Source organism: Rhincodon typus, chromosome 5, assembly GCF_021869965.1.
Source record: "Rhincodon typus isolate 14 chromosome 5, sRhiTyp1.1, whole genome shotgun sequence".
Classification (NCBI taxonomy): domain Eukaryota; kingdom Metazoa; phylum Chordata; class Chondrichthyes; order Orectolobiformes; family Rhincodontidae; genus Rhincodon; species Rhincodon typus.
In genome coordinates this window covers 71,817,653-71,837,612 of record NC_063336.1, presented here as the reverse complement: position 1 = coordinate 71,837,612, position 19,960 = coordinate 71,817,653, and the positions used below count along the sequence as shown (strand labels likewise).

The window sequence follows — 19,960 nt, the reverse complement described above, 5'->3', positions numbered from 1 at the left end:
AACACATCATCCTCCGACACTTCCGCCATCTGCAATCCGACCCCACCACCAAAGACATCTTTCCCTCCCCACCCTTATCTGCTTTCCGGAGGGACCACTCTCTCCGTGACTCCCTTGTCCGCTCCACACTCCCCTCCAGCCCCACCACACCCGGCACTTTTCCCTGCAACCGCAGGAAGTGCTACACCTGCCCCCATACCTCCTCCCTCACCCCCATCCCAGGCCCCAAGAAGACTTTCCACATCAAGCAGATGTTCACCTGCACATCTGCCAATGTGGTATACTGCATCCGCTGTACCCGTTGTGGCCTCCTCTACATCGGGGAAACCAAGCAAAGGCTGGGGGACCGCTTTGCAGAACACCTACGCTCAGTTCGCAATAAACAACTGCACCTCCCAGTCGCGAACCATTTCAACTCCCCCTCCCATTCCTCAGACGACATGTCCATCCTGGGCCTCCTGCAGTGCCACAACGATGCCACCCGAAGGTTGCAGGAACAGCAACTCATATTCCGCTTGGGAACCCTGCAGCCCAATGGTAGCAATGTGGATTTCACAAGCTTCAAAATCTCCCCTCCCCCCACCACATCCCAAAACCAGCCCAGCTCGTCCCTGCCTCCCTAACCTGTTCTTCCTCCCACCTATCCCCTCCTCCCACCTCAAGCCGCACCCCCATCTCCTACCTACTAACCTCATCCCGCCCCCTTGACCTGTCCGTCCTCCCTGAACTGACCTATCCCCTCCCTAACTCCCCACCTACACTCACCTTTACTGGCTCCATCCCCGCCTCTTCGACCTGTCTGTTCCTCTCCACCTATCTTCTCCTCTATCCATCTTCTATCCACCTCCCCCTCTCTCTCTATTTATTTCAGAACCCCCTTCCCCTCCCCCATTTCTGATGACGGGTCTCGGCCCGAAACTTCAGCCTTTTTGCTCCTATGATGCTGCTTGGCCTGCTGTGTTCATCCAGCTCTGCACCTTGTTGTCTCCAATAGTCTCAGCCAGCCAGCTTAAAAATGCCTGTTTTTGCCCACACTTTGCCCCCTATTCATTAAGCAGTCCTCTATCCATCTGATATCTTACCTCTGACTCCATGAGCCCTGATCTTGCTTATTAATGTTTTATTTGTCACCTTATCAAATGCCTTTTGGACATCCAGACATATTATAGCTACTGGTACTCCTTTACTTAGCCTACCACCAATCTCCTCAAAAATCTTCAATAAATTTGTCAGTAGGTTTTCTCTTTGGTAAAACTATGTTGACTTGTTCTAATAATACTGTGCTCTAAGTGTGCTATTAAGAATTCCTTAGTAATCATTTCTAGCATTTTCCCAATGGCGGTATTTATTGTCCATTCCCAGTTTCCCTAGAGAAGGTGGTGGTAAACTGCCGTCTTGATCTGCTGCCATCTGATGTAGGTATATTCGTAGTGTTGTTAGGGAGGGTGTTCAAGGACTTTGACCCAGTATAGTGAAGGGACATTAAAATGCCTGCAAGTTGCGATGACTTGTGACTTGGAGAGGAACTTGTAGGTGATGATGTTCCCAGGCATCTGATGCCCATATCCTTCTAAGTGGTAAAGGCCACGGGTTTGGAAGGTGCTCTCAATGCTTGTAGACTTCCGATACATACTACCAATAGATAATCTCCTCTGCCTTAAGTCTGAGTTCTTGCCAAAATGAATGAGTTAAAGATCTATACTGAAGTCTCTGCCTGTCTCATTCTGTTGCGAGTTTGAATTGCTGTGACAAAATCTCTGGAAATAATGGGAAGAATTCAGCTGTAGCACTACATTAATAATTCAGAAGGCAACAAACTTTCTGATTGTGGTGAACCTGATAAGAAACCAAATTACAAAGTGCAATGCCAGTATCCCAGCTAAAAGAGAGCTAAAATTATACAGTCTACACTGTTGAAAGTTACACACATTTTAGCTTTGAAGAAATTTTGACCAGCGTATAATTAGCTTTTCCTTATGGATTAGCGAGAGAGAGACTAGGACCATGGAATAGAAAGAAGTGAAGTAAAACATTCATTTTAGTTTTGTTTCACCCAACTTGAACTGGTGGTTTCTCCATATATTTCTCATATATTTTCTTTTATACCTTTTTTCAGCTGGTCGGAGTGGATGTGATAGCTGCACTTGACATGTATGTTGAACGAGGGCAATGGGAAAAATGCATTGAAACTGCTAATAAGCAGGTAGAACAGAAATACCTTTTTAAGAATATTTTCTATAATATTGACCAAAATTTCATTAAATGATAATTGTTACATTTACACCTTTTAATATTTTTGAACATTTTGGCATTTAATTTTAACAAAAAGAAGTGCTTGTTTGTTTATATAATATGAAATTCTCTTTATGTAAATGACCTTCAATCTGAAGGAACTAGAAAGTATTTTATTACAGGGCAATGCTTTTTAAAAGCGTTGATAAATACTACCCAGGGTAGATGTTTATACAAAAATGCAATAAGTTCTTTCGGAAAGTGTGTCATCATAGTTATAAGTTTTATAGCTGTAAACGTACCCTCTGAGTAGACTTATCCCACAAAATAATAAAAGTTCCAGTTTATGGTGAGCCAAAGTTCATGACCTGTAAACTGGTAGAGTTTTACTTGTGTTATTGTAAAGTAATTCTGCTAATTAAAGCCATGTAATAAAGAACTCGTTCTTCAAAGACTTCCTAAATTGAGCCAGCAGTATTATTTTTATTGCAATTCAATTTTTATCACGGCATCAGTGTTTTAATTTCATCAGTTTCTGGGCCCCTGTTCTTGATTCCGTTTAAAGTGATATCGGAGAGTGTACTTCCTGTCATATTGTAAAAGAATTTGATAAAAATTAGTAATTACTCTGTGAAAATTACTAGAGCAGCTTCAAATTATTCCTCAAGAAACTATTCATTCAAAAGACCTTACTGTTTCATTTAACTTTTGCACGATGGGTCCAGGAAGGCAATAGATACTTATAGTGGTAGAAGGCCTGTTCTCTGCCTTGTCTAGGAGGAGATCATCTGGGTAGAGCTCCGAGATGTCACAGTCGTGAACATTTTCAACAAAGGGAATAATTCGGACTGTGGTAACTACAGGGGAATCTCCCTGTTGTCGACTGTCGGAAAAACCATCGTCAGGGTCCTCCTCAACTGTTTACTCTCTGTAGCTGAAGAATCCCTCCTGGAATCATAGTGTGGCTTCTGGCCACGAAGGGGCACAATGGACATGATTTTCACTGTGCAACAGCTGTAGAACTAATGCAGAGAAAAGAACCTACCCCTATACATGGCCTTCTTTGACCTTACAAAGGCCTCTGACACTGTGAACCGGGATGTATAATGAAGCGTCCTTCTCCGTTTTGGCTGCTCCGTGAAGTTTGTCTCCATCCTTCGCCTGCTCCACAATGACATGGAAGCCGTGGTAATAACAAATGGCTCCTCCACCAATCCATTCCCCATTTGGACTGGTGTCAGGCGGTCTGCATCATCCCGCCAATGCTATTTCTCAGTCTACTTTGCTGCAACGTTTCACCTCACTGCCGACAAGCTCCCAGCTGGAGTGGGGCTTACCTACAGAACCAATGGAAATTATTCAACCTCCGCTGCCTTCAAACCAAAACCAAAGTCACCCCAACCCGTGTTATCAAACTGCAGTACATGGATAATGCTTGCATATGTGCAAACTCCTAGGACGAACTCCAGACCACCTTTACAGAGGCATATGAGAGCATGGGTCTCACCCTTAAAATCCGCAAGACAAAGGTCCTTCACCAAGCAGGCCCAGCATTGCAGAGTGAACCCTTGATCGTCAAAGTCCACGGGGATGCTTTAGAGAATCTTGGTTGCTTCCAATACTTTGGGGGTGTCCTGTCGACCAAAGCAGTTATGGTGAAGAGATCCTGCACAGTCTGCCGTGTGCTAGCACAGCCTTTTGCCGCCTGAGGAAAAGGGTGTTCGAGGACAACAACATCAGATTTGACACCAAGCTCATGGTAGACAAAACTGTGGTGGTTCCTGCCTTCCTAAATGGCTCTGAGATGTTGATTGTCTACAGCAGACACCTCAAAGTGCCACCAATGCTGCCTGTGCAAGAACAAACAAATCGCTGGGAAGACAGAAGCACCAACACCAGCATCCTCGACCAGGCCATCATGCCCAGCATGGAGGCATGACCACCCTTGATAGGCTGTGATGGAGTGGGCACATCATCTGCATGACCGATGCGAGACTTCCCAAGTAGGTGCTGTACTCCCAGTTCTGAAACGGCAGTCGAGCCCCAGGTTGACAGAGGAAATGCTTCAGGGGTTCCCTCAAGGCCTCACCTGGCAAAGTGCAGCATTCCCCCTGACACCAGCAAATTACTGGCTTTAGACCATCCAAAGTAGAGGAGAAGCATCTGGGAAGGTGTCGAGTACCTCATGACTTGCTGTCAGGGACAAAGTGGAAGCCAGGCGAAAACAGCATGAGGAGTGCACTGCCACACCAATGCCCCAACTACCCCTTTCCATGACCACGTTCTGCCCCAAGCATAGTAGTGTCTGCAGAAGCTGCATTCTACTGTACAGCCTCCCATGGACTCACCCTGAGCGTGAAAAACAATCATCCTCATCTACGAGGGACTGCCAATGATGATGGTGACATAGGCCAGTTGAGCTAATTGGCTTGTCTCTGTGCTATAAATTGTGCATTATTTCAGGTCTTTATATATATACTGAAAACTAAGCAGTGGCAGAAACTTTTATTTGTATCCACATGTGTGAAATACCTTTAAGTTTTCTGTATTGAGTTTCCAATAACTTTGACTGTATATTAAATCTTGCATTAACTCTCCTGTATGTTTTAGAATTACAAAATTCTCCACAAGTATGTGGCTCTATATGTTACACACCTTATCAAAGAAGGTCTTACTGAAAAGGCCTTAAATCTGTATGTTCAACACGGCGCTCCTGCCAATACCCAAGTAAGTGAAATCAAAGAGGAATTCAGTCGTCATAAATTTTTTCAACTGTTTTCTTGTGAGGTATTATTGAATGAGTGTTAGCTGTGAAAACCATTTCTATTCAATTCTAAAATAATATTTTAAGGGATTGCAGGATTCATATCAATACTTGTACACTATTGTTTAAAATATTTGGGACTATGAATAAAAACTAGAGAATTGTTGAAGCAAATTATCCTCGACTATTGTTTTAAAAACTTTACTATGTGAAACAGTTTGCTAGAAATAATAGCATTCAACAGTAGTAGGAAGCAGTAAGCTTGGTAATGGAAAATATGAATCAAGTTTTCAGCCCAAACATATAGTGCAGAAAAAGAAATAGGAATTTTTAACTCTCTATACCTAAAAGAAACTGGGTGGAACAGGAGTAAAAATACAAGCATTGCTCATGCTTTCCTTCGCTGGCTTTGGCTATTTAATTCGGGCTGCAGATGTAAATTGAGATCCTATGATGTGTATAGGACCAGAGAATAATTTTAATGGCATACAAGGTGCAGCATCCATCGTGGATATTATAATAGAGTCATAGACATTTGGCTCAGTAAAACCAGCAGGCCAGTCATAGAGACCTTTAAAAAAACAAAGAACAATACAACAGTGGAACACGCCCTTCAGCCCATCAAGCCTGCGCCAGTTCCTAATCCTTAATTTAGACCCTTTACTTATTGCCCATGCGTAGTTTCTATCCCTATGTTTGCCTGCCATTCATGTGTATATCAAGATACACCTTAAACATTGCTAATGTGCTTTTTTGCACCACCTCCACTGGCAGTGCATTCCAGGCACCCATCACCCACTGTGTAAAAGATTTTCCATGCATCTCTTCCCCTAAACTTTCCTCCTCTTGCCTTGAACCTGTGCCCTCTTTTAGTTGATCTTTCCACCCTGGGAAAAGGCCACTAATTATCCACCCTATCCATGCCTCTCATAATTTTGTAGACTTCTATCAGGTCACCCCTCAGCCTCCATTGTTCCAGAGAAAACAATCCAAGTTTATCCAACCTCACCTCATACCTAAAACACTCCAGACCAGGCAATATCCTGGTAAACCTTCTGTGCACCCCCTCCAAAGCGTCCACATGCTTCGGGAAATGTGGTGACCAGAACCACACGCAATATCCAAATATGGACTAACTAAAGTTTCATACAGCTGTAACATAACTTGCTGGCTTTTATATTCCATGCCCCAGCCAATGAAGGCAAGCGTAGTGTATGCCTTCTTGAACACCTTATTCACCTGTGTTGTCACTTTCAGGGATCTGTGGACCTTTGCGCCCAGATCCCTTTGTATGTCAGTGCTTCGAAGGGTTCTGCCATTATTGTATAATACACACCTGAATTTGATCTTCCAAAATGCATTACTGTCATTTGTCCGAATTAGACTCCATCTGCCATTTCTCTGTCTAAATCTGTAATCTGTCTATATCCCATTGTATTCTTTGACAATCCTCCTCACTGTCTGCAATTCTGCCAATTTTAGTGTCATCTGCAAACTTACTAATCAGACCACCTATATTTTCCTCCATATCATTTATATATATTACAAACAACAAACATCCCAGCACTGATCCCTGCAGAACACCACTAGTTACTGATCTCCATTCCAAAAATCACCCTTTCAGTGCTACTCTCTGTCTTCCATGACCAAGCCAGTTCTTTGTCCATCTAGGCAGCACATCCCAGATTCCATGAGACTGTTCCTTTTGTACCAGCCTGCTGTGGGGTACCTTATCAAACCTCTTACTAAAGTCCATGTAGACAACATCCACTGCCCTTCCCTCATCAATCATTCTTGTCACCTCAAATAACTCAGTCAAGTTGCTGATACATAATCTTCCACACACCATCCCTTGCTGCCTATCACTAACAAGTCCTTTGGTTCTAAATGTGAATAAATCTTTTCTCTAGTATCTTCTCTTACACCTTCCCCACCACTGATATCAGGGTCATCAGTCTGTAATTGCCTGGATTATCTCAGTTTCCCTACTTAAACAAAGGAACAACATTGGTAATTCTTCAGTCCTCTGGAACCTCGTCTGAGGCCCCAGCTATTTCCTCCCTTACCTCCCACAGTAGCAATGAATAACTGTTACAATTATTTTTCCATTCCTAAACACAGTAAGAGTGCTCCTCTGGATCTCACAAAGCAATTGTCAGTCATTACTGCTTATCTCTCCTTTCCTACTCTAGGTTTGCAAATTCCTCCAGAGCTTTCCCAGTGACTTGCATCAATCCCTGCAGGGAAGCCTGTAAGCTTCCTGATATTTCCTGGCCAGAAGCTGTAAACTACCTTAGTCTATCCCTGCCATTCAAATGGATCAAGCAGAACCCCCGGGGCATTGCACACTTCCATCTCAAATATTTTGCCTATGAGATTTTTTTTCAATGATAACATGTGCTTAATAATGAGACACATCACTGTTTTCTGCTCCTAAAGTTTCTATGTAAGTCTTTGAAAAATGGAAAAGATTCTCAAAAATTAGTATTCTTTCATTGCTTTAGTTTTGTGATCTGTTTCACTCTTTTCCTTTTATATGCAGAATTTTAACATTTACAAACGGATTTTTATGGATATTATAAACATGCCAGATAAAAATACTGCAGATGCATATAGGACATGGGCTGATCTTCGTGATGTACTCTTCAATCTGGTTAGTGCAACAATTATGTATATGAGAAAAATAATATTGAAACAAATTGTGATTTATACCAACATCTGGATGTCAGAAAGTGTTGCATCATTGTTCTTTATTCTTGGAATTAGATAGAAATCCAGACAATTAGAATTAAAATTGTTTCATTCTATCAATTTTTGAAAAAGCTTTTTCAAATATTCTTTGAACATAAATCCAGAGTAAAAGACCATGGTGAAAATATTTCAGAACAAATGTGTTTCATCTTTTTTATAAATAAAGGTGAGATCATTTTGATCTCCTCGTATAAAGAAAAATACAATGACTGCTGCACAGCATGATTGTCTTGATTGTGATTCAGCTATCTCGACCTGTTTGAGCCCAGATGACAGCCTCCTCACATAATAATATTCTCAACTCTGATGCAGTTCACATTTGTGACCACTATCCAAGGATAATTTATTCTTTAAATATAACCTGACATTTTTTCTGCTGTTTTTGTCCTGAGCTAAAAATGTGCAACTTGACAAATATGTGTTTAATGATGTAAAATACAGCATTCTCGATAACATAATTAAACTTAACGATTGGAGTTTGTTTTATGTAGTCATTTAATATTTTTGTTAAATGGCCTTTCCCCTTCAAAAGCAGAGGCCTGGAGTTCAGCCTTTTGCCCAGAACTGTGAGCTGAATTTAGATTGTGCTGTCTAATCATGTGGAGTACGTCTAATTTCTCAGGATGAATCAGTACCGTTCAGTCAGCTAGTTTGAAAATTATTTGTTTGTTTTTATCAGCTTTGGGACCAAAGCTTTTGTTAAGAAAGCATTAAGAGGACATGTTTCCAAAAATTTTGCTGACTGTAATTTAGTTTCTGTACGGAAAGAAAATGAATTACATTCCAATTACACAAACATTAAAAAGTGAAAAAGTGAGACTGGAATGTGTGAGAATGGTGGGAGAAAGAGAGACGGAGGCAATGAGGGGAAGAGATCGTGTATTCTTATTTTTATCATGGGATGTGGGTATTACTGGCAAGTCCAGGATTTGTTGCCCATCCTAATTGCCCTTGATTTGATTGGCTTGCTAGGCCATTTCAGAGGGCATTTAAAAGTTAATCCCATTGCTGTGGATCCATGGCCACAAATAGGCCAGAATTGGTAAGGTTGGCAGATTTATTGCCCTACAGGGTATTTGTGAAACAGATGGGTTTTTATAACAATTGACAATGGCTTCCTGGCCACTGTTACTGAGACTAACTTTTAATTCCAGATTTATCCCTCCAGCTGCCATTGTGGAATTTGAACCTATGTCCCCAAAGCATGAGCCTGGTCCTCTGGACACTACCAGTGTCAATCTAGTTTGTTGACAATTGCAAAACCACAATATTTATGGCAATGAGACCAAAATTCTAATATTTGTGAGACTACAGGAAAAAAGAAAGGGATAGACATAGAGACAGGCAGACAGAAAATTTTATTTTGCATTCTAACTTCTTTTATAAAAGAAAGATTATTAGAATTTTAAAGGCAAACAAATAGAAAAGGCAGATAGGTGGGGAAGAGAATTTAAATGAGAAGAAAGGTCTTTGCATTATTATAAAACAGCAGAGTTCTAATGTTTTTCTTGTTATCTTTATAACTTATTTGACTGTAGGAAAGGGCTTTCTTCAATAAGTTCAGATTCAAGATGTATACTAGTTTAACATTCTGATATTCTAAATTATAAATTTAATAACCAATTTTTTTTTAGATTTACTATTTGCTTCATCTGTTGGTTTAGCACCTATAAATGGGAGATGTGAGGTCTACTCCTAGTCCACCAACCTAGTTTTGTACCTGGCTCCAATGACAATTACTTTCCAAGACTCTGTCCTCCAATTTTACTTTGTTGCCTTCCAAGACTTGTCTGCGTTTGCAATCTTATAGTTTATTGTATAATACTTGAATCTGCTTATTCAGTAACTACTCCCTGCTCTGATCATTCCCATACCATTCCCACCCCTCCATCCCACAATGAAGTCAGAAATATGACCTATTTAAGGTGTGTCACTGTATCTGCGATATTGTAGATAGCACTTCTAATGTAACACTCTCAATTCTGTGGCCTGTTTTGTCTCAATTTGCCCTGTAGATGAAAACAGTGTATCAATTTTGGGTTGTATTTTTGTAATGTTCTAGTGTGAAAATCTAGTTAAATCTTCGGAGGCCAGTTCTCCTGCTCATGAAGAGTTTGAGCAAATGCTGCTGATTTCCCACTATTATGCTACTCGTGCAGCGTCACTGGGAGTCAACCAGCTGGTAAGATTATGTTAGTGTATGATGACCCAAGATAGTGTTTATCAAAGTTTATATACTTCTACATCCTGACATTAAAAAGTGACTTTTCTTTTGTTAAGTGCTTTGTTGTTAAACAGTTTGACTTCTAACATCTACAACGTTTCTGTGAGAAGCATCATTTTTATATTCAAATTCACAAGATTTTTATAGCTGTAAAACTAAGTTAGCAATTGTCTGCAGTGCCTATTATAGAGTTGTGATTTATAAATTAATAAAAAAATCCAATTATCTATCAATGGTTCAATTTTTGCTTTTCATAATGTCAATTTAACAGTTTCTATGCGATAGATTGATTCTGAAACGGAAAATTTCAGAACTGAAAGAACTGCAGATGCTGGAAATCCGAAACAAGAACAGAAATTGGCAAATCTCAGCAGGTCTGGCAGCATCTGTGGAGAGAAATCAGAGTTAATGTTTTGAGTCCGGTGACCTTTCCTCAGAAACTTCAGTTCCAGTAATTTCTGTTCTTGTTATAGAAAATTTTAGTGTTTTCAATGATGAAATACGCATGAAGAATTGCTTTGTTTGCGGGTAGCCTGATCACTAGGTTTGTTTAGAGTAATTGGACTTTCTGGAAGCTATTTAATCTATTGCATGTCTAAATATTTTCAATGACTCTTGACTTCAGGACACGGTTGCAGCAAAATTATCCATCTCTTTGCTGAGGCACACGGACATCATCCCTGCTGACAAAGCATTTTATGAGGCTGGCATGGCAGCTAAGGTATATATTCTGTTTTTACCAATGACTGCTTTTAGTAGAGATGCACTGTATTGTAGGGTTGCTGCAAAGCAATAGTTCTCGTAATAAACTTTAAAAATAAAAGGAATAAATACCATGCATGGACATTCTTCACTGAGTACTCTGGAAAACTTATATTCTGAACTGAAACAGCACTGAAACACTTTTTTCTTGAAATTCACTTATTTTTCCAGTAAAGGAAAGAACAGTCTATTGCTATTGAATTAGAAGTGACACATCACCAGGTTATAGTCCAACAGGTTTATTTGGAATCACAAGCTTTCAGAACACTTACCCTGATGAAGGAGCAGTGCTCCAAAAGCTTGTGATTCCAAATAAACCTTTTGATGGTACGGTGGCTCAGTGGTTAGCACTGCTGCCTTACAGCGCCAGGGACCCGGGTTCGATTCCAGCCTTGTCTGTGTGGAGTTTGCACGTTCTCTCCATGTCTGCGTGGGTTTCCTCCGGATGCTCCAGTTTCCTCCCTTAGTCCAAAAATGTGCAGGGTAGGTGGATTAGCCTTGCTAAATTGTCCATAGTGCCCAGGGATGTTTAGGTTAGGTGGGTTAGACATGGGAAATTAGGGGAATGAGTCTGGGTGAGATGCTGTTCGGAGGGGCGGTGTGGACTTGTTGGGCTGATTGGTCTGTTTCCACACTGTAGGGATTCTGTGATCTATTACAATAACCTGGTGTCATGTGACTTATAACTTCGTCCACCCCAGCCCAACACCAGCACCTCCACATCATGGCTACTATTGAGTTAGTATCTAGCAGAAAGTTAATAAAGGCCCAAATCTTCTGGTCTCTGGATCTTAAGTGACAAGGCATACTCATTGAGAAATTTATCAGGACCGAATGGAAGTCTGAATGCTCACTATGCATGAATCGCTCTGGATATTTAAACCCTTCATCAAGAACTCTCCAAAAAGTTTCCAGCTTTTTAGTTAGAGTCAGAGACTTTGGAGAGATCCTACTGATTTACCTGGATAATTACCTGGGAAATGTTCTACTTCCTGGGTAATAACACAGGGGATTCTCCACTACAAACACCCCTGTCATCCCTAGACTCCCCATTAAATGTCCAATCTGGCAGCTACTGAAGCAAGAACTGCAATAAGTCACAAAAATGACGTCAGCCTTTCTGCTCCTATGATGCTGCTTGGCCTGCTGTGTTCATCCAGCTCTGCACCTTGTTGTCTCGGAGATATTAAGGCATCCTTTCAAATTTTTTTCTTGCAAGTTTTTACATCCATATAATTTTGTTTACTAACTATACTTCAGTGAACTAAAAGATCATTTTATTTCCATAATAAAACAGGCAATTGGTTGGGAGAACATGGCTTTTATATTCCTGAATCGTTTCCTGGATCTTTGCGATGTAAGTCCTCTGATTGTTTAATTTCAGTCTATTATTAATGTCATTTCGAAAATTTTGCTCTGCAATTCAATATAAGTGTAAATGTCATGGACAGTAGGGGAATGGGGTGAATTTAAATTATGATTGCCTTTCCCCTCTTAAGTTGAGACACAAAGATATTATTTGTGTCTTTTCTTTTTTACTCCCATTCTTTGAGGTAGACTAAACGATGTTCCCTAAATCCTGGCTTTCAGATTCCATTTTTTTGAAATAAACCCACAGCAAAACTTTTAGGGTAGATAGGGTTTATTTATTTAAATAAAAATTAAATCTGTGGGGGAATTGTTTTACTACCCCATCCACATGCACAGCACTCAGGAAATTAAAGAAGACAGGACAGAAGAGGAGATAGGTTACAGATTACAAGTTTTGGTAAATCCAGAAGTGTTAAAAATCAGTTCACGTGAGTTACGATTTCCCAGAGTGACTAATGATAGTTTCCTTGGTGACCTGGCTCAGTAAGTTTCCATCTTGCAGGTAAAGTGCAGACTTCCTTCCAAACTGAAACTTGGAGACACAGATGAAGAGGCCAAGGCAGGCTGTCTGGAGTCCTGCTCTCCCTCTGAAGGTCAAACTGCAGCTGATTTAGAATCGCAGAATTATGTATCTAAGCCATTCACCCAGCTCCAAATTCAATCAAGTGGCAAGACATTTCAGTTGTTACTGGGCTACTTAAAGATAGTTAATTGAAAAATGTAGCTTTACCTGCCCTTTTCCTGTTTCTATTGTGCAGTGATGAGTTAACAGGAAAAGCTTTAGGGTTTATTTTTGCATAATGGAGACAACACAGTATGAAGCTGGAGGAACACAGCAGGCCAGGCAGCATCAAAGGAGCAGCTTCCCTGCTCCTCTGATGCTGCCTGGCTTGCTGTATTCCTCCAGCTCCATACTGTGTTGTCTCTGACTCCAGCATCTGCAGTTCTTGCTATCTGTTTTGCATAATGGATCTTGTTTTTCCTTTTGTCTAGAGCTGGCTGGAAGCAGACAGCTCTCCTCGTCTCCTTTGTGTCAACATTAATTGAATGTCTGTAGAGTGCAGGGTGTTCACTAGCTTCTGGAAATGCAACCATTAAATCAACCTCATCATTTTGAGTTCAGCAAGATTACCTTCTAAAAGAAACAGAATTTAAACATGAAAATATGGGAATTAACACAGTCTTTCTTTGGGATTTCTCTTCATGCCCTCTGGTTATGGCTTAATAAAAAATAACTAGCTATTTAAAGCGTTGCTTTCATGAACCCAATATTTCTGATCCTAAGGCTATTTTCAAATTGTTTCATCATTTCAGTGGATCACTGGTGTGACTGCCAGAAGCTGTATCAGAGGTGGCATGCAGCAGCCTTATGTTGAAGTCTCCAATGTCCTTGTATGGTAGTATGTAGTCCAGTACAACCTGATGTAACACAGGATTGAGATAGCCATCATTTTGTTGAGGTCACTTTATTAAACAAAATGTAGTATACTGACCACTTCAAGGATATAATGTGGGCCTGCTTTCAGGGAGAGAACCAGGTCAGGTTTGGGTAGGGGGATTGCAGAAAATGTATTTTAAGTGACTCAGACACGGAGGCATCAACCACAACTTCCACCAGAGGAATATTGTAACATGCCTCCACCTGGATTAGAATTTGTATGACTGTGCCTCTGGAACTTTGATGGGAGTATGTCATGTAAGATTCATCCCTGATCCCATTACATTTAGCCATGTGAAGAACAGATTTCAAGAGGAGGTGCAATCTGACCATCTGAATTGCATCCACTAGACGGGATCTTCTTAAAGTCGGAGAGTTTTTCAGGTAGCAGTTTGCTGGGATAGAAGGGTGGACCTATGATGTTACCAGGAAGAGACAGTGAAGAATTGGCTGACAGGAAAATGACAATGGCAGCTGGCTTTCCACTCTGAAGGCCATCAGAGGGCCTCAGCTCTGCAGCCTCTTCTATGTCACCAATATAGAGATCACTGCTAAAGCTGCAAGGGAAGCAGTAGAGTGTCCGTTGGTTTTTGCTGGGACCAAGCAGCCAAACCATCAACACATTGGGACCACAGGAGTAGCTGATGGACACGTCTTGCGCCATAGAGCTCTATATCCAGCTCTAGTACTTCCCAGGAAGTCACAGAGAGGCAAACATCTCACTGAAAAATGCCAACTGCCAAGAAATTGGTCCCTAATCAAACCTCAGTTGTTTAAGTTGTTTAAATTCATCATATCCTCCTCCAGTTGAGGGACAACTGAGCTGCTGCTATTCCTGCTACTGGTTACTTCCCATGAGAAACGTACTGGCATATTTAGAAATATACTGCTTTCAGATGATGTTGGCGAGGGACAACAATAGGACAGGGTCAGACATAGTTTCTACAGATCTTCCAGGGTTTTGTTGCAACATTAAGGAAATGGGAAGAGAGTCCATTGCATGGGATTCTCTGGCTGCAATTTGATACATATGACTGGAAACAGGCAAGTGCAATTCCACCCATTCAGAAGACAGAGAAGCACTGGAGGAGGATGATGTGATAAACTGTGTCAAAGGTTGCATATAAATCAAGAAAAGTGAGTACAATTAGTGTCTCACAATCACAGCCACAAAGAATGTCATTGTGGTTTCAGCAGAAGTCACTTCAGTATTGTGATGCAGTAGAAACCTGACACCCGGCACGGTGGCTCAGTGATTAGCACTGCTGCCTCACAGCACCAGGGACCCGGGTTCAATTCCACTCTTGGGTGACTATCTGTGTGGAGTTTGCACATTCTCCCTGTGTCTGCATGGGTTTCCTCCGGGTGCTCTGGTTTCCTCCCACAGTACACAGATGTGCAGGTTATGTGGATTGGCCATGCTAAATTGCCCCATAGTGTCCAGGGATATGTAGCTTAGGTGGGTTGTAGGAGGATGGGTCTGGGTCGGATGCTCCAAGTATCGGTGTGGACTTGTTGGACTGAAGGGCCTGTTTCCACACTGTAGGGATTCTATGGTAAAATCCAAATCTGTGTCACCATCACCTCGTTCAACTTTTGTACTTTCTCCAAGTTGTCAGATTGTTTGTCTGACATCCAATACTGAATACACAAAAATTTTGTCATACCTAAATTCCATCCCATAGCTATAGGTTCCATCCCTGGTTCTAGGAACTGTCTGAGGCTGAACCAGACTGTTCTTGATCTTGGTGCATATTTGACTTTGGGATGTGTCTGAGCCTTTGACCATATATCTACGTATTCACTAACAATCCTATTTCCATAAGATTGCTTGTTTCCATGTCAGCTCAACTCATCTGCAGGTGAAACTTGCATTTATGTCCTTTGTTAGCTCTAAACCCGACTATTCCAACAAATCTTGGGCACCCTGACATTCTGCATTAAATAAACTTGAAGCTAACCAAAACTGTGCTGCCCATGTTCACCAATCATCCTCGTGCTTGTAGACTTAGATTGTCTCCCAGTTAAGAACCATTTGTATTTAATTGAATGAATTTAAAATTTGTCTTTGTTTTCAAATTTCTACATTATCTTTCTCCTTCCTATGTCTAACCTCCTTCAACCCTATAGCCTTTTGAGAAATCTGTTCTCCAATTATGGTTACTCTTGCATTGCTAATCACTCCACCTTCAGTTGCCAAGGTCCTAAACTTTGCCTCAAATTCCCTAATCCTCAGTATCTTCTAAATCTCTCTTTTGGCCTTTAAACTGCTTTTCAAAGCTTATCTTCTCATAGAATGCCTACAGTGTGGAAACAGGCCCTTCGGCCCAACAAGTCCACATCGACTCTCAGAGCTCTCAAAGCATCCCACCCAGACCCATCACCCTATAATCCACCTAATCTACACATCCTCGAACACTATGGGCAATTTTCCATGGCCAATCCACCTAGCCTCACATTTTTGGACTGTGGGAGGAAACTGGAGAACCCAGAGGAAACCCATGCAGACATGGGGAGAATATGCAAACTCCACACAGACAGTCGCCCGGGGGGGTGGAATCGAACCCGGGTCCCTGGCGCTAACCACTGAGCCACCGTGCCGCCCTGCCTCCTTGACTGAACTTTTGATCATTCATCTTAATATCTCCTTATGTAGGTGGTTGCTAAATTTTGTTTGATAATGCTCCTGTGAAGCACTTTGGATGGTTCTGTGATGTTAAAAGTGCTTTATAAATGTAAATTGATATTGTTGTTGTTACCTTTGTTCTTGCCTTGAAGTTAAAACACTAGATACAATAGGGCCTGTGAATAAAATAGTCTTCAAAGTAGTGACTAAGGATTATCATAATGTTCTTGTGCATCTTATATTTGCAGGCAATTGAGGAGGGCAATCTTGATGCACTTGATCATTCTGATTTTCAAGATACAGATATTCCATTTGAAATACCCGTCCCTATAAAACAACATATTTTGGTAAGTTCAAAATATAATGTCCTTGGTCTGTGCAATATATGATATGTCTATTGGCAACAGTATCATTATTTCATATCTGTACATTAGATCTGAATTCTGGATTGAAATTTTTTAATGAAGTTTTCCTTCCCAAATGCAGCTTTAGTCTGTTTTTGAGTGATAACAGCTCTGTTGAAAAAATGCCTAGATTGAACATTATTTGAATTGGGTGACATGATTTTGGATAAATTGGGGAATAAAATGTCTTTAGAACTGAAAACCCTTCATTGAAGCAAATCTTTTTGCCCTCTGTTGCACAAATGAAATTATTTGGCATTTATTCATAATTGTTGATGTTGCTATGTTCTCTGCAACTCTTAGCAATCCACAACTATGTCGTTAACAACCATTTGTATTTAATTTTAACCTAATAAAATGTGACAAGAAACATTACAGAAGTATTAGCAGACAAAATTTAACACTGAACCACATCAGGAGAACCTTGAACAAATTATTAAAAACTTGATTAGAGGTTAATTTTAAATAGCATCTTAAAGAAGGTGGCAGTGGCTTAGAAGGTTAATTCCATACGAGGGACTTCAATGGTTGAAGACAGAGGCGCCAATGGTGAAGGAATTAAAGTTAGGGTCCCGCAAATACTTCAGAGAGTTGTATATCTTCAGGAGATCGCAGAGATAGGAGTAGCAAGGATGGGAATATTAAAAGCAAGATGTTGTTTGATTAGAGGTCAATGTAGGTCAACAAGCACACAAGTAATAATGGAATGGAACTTGATGCAAGTTAGGTCAGAGACAACAAATCTGTGATAATCTAAATATTACAGAGGGTGGACTGCAGTCAAGTGCTGAGTTAACAAGGACATGTATGAGGATGTCAGCAACAAATAAACTGAGACAGAGCTATCTTAGTGGTGCTAAAGGTGCAGAAATAGAGGACCTTTGTAATGGCGTGGTTATGTGGTCAAATACTCATTTCAGAGCAAAGATTTGGTATTCAAAACAGTGCAGATCTGGATCGGACATGGGCAAGGCATGCAATTTCGTGCCACCGGTCTTCCTTACCAGTTCAACGCCATGATTCTGATTCTGACCCTTTTTGAATGAGGATATCTCAGGATTGGGAAGCAGCCAGCAGCCAAATGAGGCCAATTGTTGTAGTCCTGTTCCCGTCACCAACTGGAATTTTTAGTCAGTAATATAGGTAGCTAAGATCAGGACAGGCAGAAAGTTAAAGACTTTGTAGATTACACCATAGATGCATGATGGCTTCTGGGCCACAGTTGCAGCTCCTGGATATCCCTTAGAGAAGGTAACCTTCCAAAGCTGCGTCGGGGCAACCGTGTGGCTTCTTAAAACATAAAAGTAAACTTGCTTTCACTGGCCCCTTGCAGTCTCTGACTTCAGGTTGGCAACTTTCACAGTGGGCTTACTGATCTTTGCGTGTTAGGGTATCTTCCATTGGTCCTCCAGTGCTGGGAGCCCATTTGTCTTCCATTCTTGGATCTGAATTAGCTAAGGATCTGAAAATTCCTGTGGGTGTACCTATAATATACAGTGTATGTTTGAATTCTCATTTTTGGTTCAGAATTGAAAATACAACCACAAAGCTGCAACCAGAATCTGGCTCTGCCTCAGATTAGCTGTGGAAAGAGTTGGAGTTGCTTACAAGGGAAGAGAGCTCATGGTGGGGCTGCCATCAGCTGCGTAAGCTTAAACTCTGGATTTTGGAACTTGACTGGCAGCTGGAGCCATTGTTGTGCATTGGGAGGCAGCTGACCCAATGTTTATGTTTATTGCAAAGTAGCAACAAGAAATAGCCAGCTGAAACTATTGCTCAAATTTCTTTGAGACAGCTTCCCTTATCAGGGTTATCATAGGTGCCTTTGTGAGCAAAATGAATTTGTATATTCATTGAACCCTTCGGGAAAGACTATAGAGAACCAATCCCAGATTAGAGTCTACTTGCCTGATTTGAATTTAATCAGTTAACGGTTAGTAAGATTAATAGTTAACAGTTCATGTTGCATTGCCATACCAATCATCCTTCAACCACACAGCACTCTGTTTTTTGCTTTTAGACTGTTCCTCCCTTTCTGAATTTGGTTTTCTTGCATTTCGGTCCTGATGATTACATGCCAAGTAGCTTCAACTTCAGTTCCACATGACCAAGCAAATTTTGTTTTTCAATTGACTGGTGTTCTGAGCCAACTGTGGCTGATCAGAATGCTGAGGTTTTCTGACGTTATTTTCCAAGGAAGTGAATGTTGAATTTCACAATTCCTTGCCTATCAAAAGTATTTAAATGTTCTTGTTTCCACAGGATGATAAACGTGAGGAAATTAGGGACTGGGTTCTCACTGTGTCAATGGACCAACGAGTTGAGCAGGTCCTACCAACAGATGAACGAGATACTTACGAAGCCTCTCTATTGGCTGTAAACACTGGGATCCACTCTCTTCCTTGTATAATAACAGGTATTTATTATTTTATGCTAAGAATAGTTAGGGTTTAGTTGTATGTCACATTAAGATCAGGGATGATAATGAAGAGAACTAGAACAATGATTTCTTCTTCAGCCATTGAACAATCCTCAGCCATTTCTGAAGTGAGTTAAAAACGTGGTAAAAGTCCACTGTATCTCAATAATGTCAATTTTGCCTTTACTTGTATTGAACTAGTGAGTTTTGACATTCTTATTCATGTAATTTGCTAATGCTTTCATATTCATAAATTGTTTCAGCCAAGTGGATCATGGTATGGGATTGACCTTACCCATTGCTTGTGAAGCAGGCAGCTTCCTGTTTCCTGCTGCTTGCTAATTGACATTATTTAGCAGTATGCAGTGAATGCTAATAGTGCTGTAATGCCATACATAAACGATAGTCGATGTGTCAGCTTCCATTGCAACAAAAGCAGGAGCCACCCAATAATGCAAGGCTGACTCAGACTTCTGTACTGCAAGGTTAGCTTACTGTTTTGCAAACTCAGGTGATTATTATTACAAGCTCAGCTTCAGTGCCCAAAGATTTTTGGAGGGTGCCACAGCAGACCAGCAATCTGTTCTGCAACAGATTTCAGACATGTTGAAGTGCCAGATGAGAAGTCAAAGTGTATCCCTGAAATTTAACCTACTGTTCTTTCTGAGGATGACAACATTTATCTTCCCACTCCTGCCAGTGCCCTGAATGTTGCACTCAGCTTTCTTTTTCTCTCTCTCTATCTCTACATTGAAATTCAGCACCTTTCCATTAGATTTGTTGCAGCCATGGGATAAGGCAAATGCGGTATAAGAGATAGTAGGAACTGCAGATGCTGGAGAATCCGAGACAACAAGGTGCAGAGCTGGATGAACACAGCAGGCCAAGCACCATCATAGGTGCAGAAAGGCTGACGTTTCGGGCCTAAACCCTTTTTTTTTCCTGATGAAGGGTCTAGGCCCGAAACGT

At 41.0% G+C, this 19,960-nt stretch overlaps 1 protein-coding gene across 1 annotated transcript in view; it reads left to right on the top strand.

Moving 5' to 3' along the window:
• Positions 1 to 19,960, top strand: part of ift172 (intraflagellar transport 172) — a 174,366-nt gene that overhangs the window by 146,848 nt on the left and 7,558 nt on the right. Inside the window, exons 38-45 of the mRNA XM_048597064.1 lie at positions 2,117 to 2,203; positions 4,843 to 4,959; positions 7,539 to 7,649; positions 9,810 to 9,929; positions 10,597 to 10,692; positions 12,031 to 12,090; positions 16,417 to 16,515; positions 18,835 to 18,988. Of these exons, the coding sequence (XP_048453021.1) occupies positions 2,117 to 2,203; positions 4,843 to 4,959; positions 7,539 to 7,649; positions 9,810 to 9,929; positions 10,597 to 10,692; positions 12,031 to 12,090; positions 16,417 to 16,515; positions 18,835 to 18,988 (844 nt within the window). The remainder of the gene's footprint in view (positions 1 to 2,116; positions 2,204 to 4,842; positions 4,960 to 7,538; positions 7,650 to 9,809; positions 9,930 to 10,596; positions 10,693 to 12,030; positions 12,091 to 16,416; positions 16,516 to 18,834; positions 18,989 to 19,960) is intronic.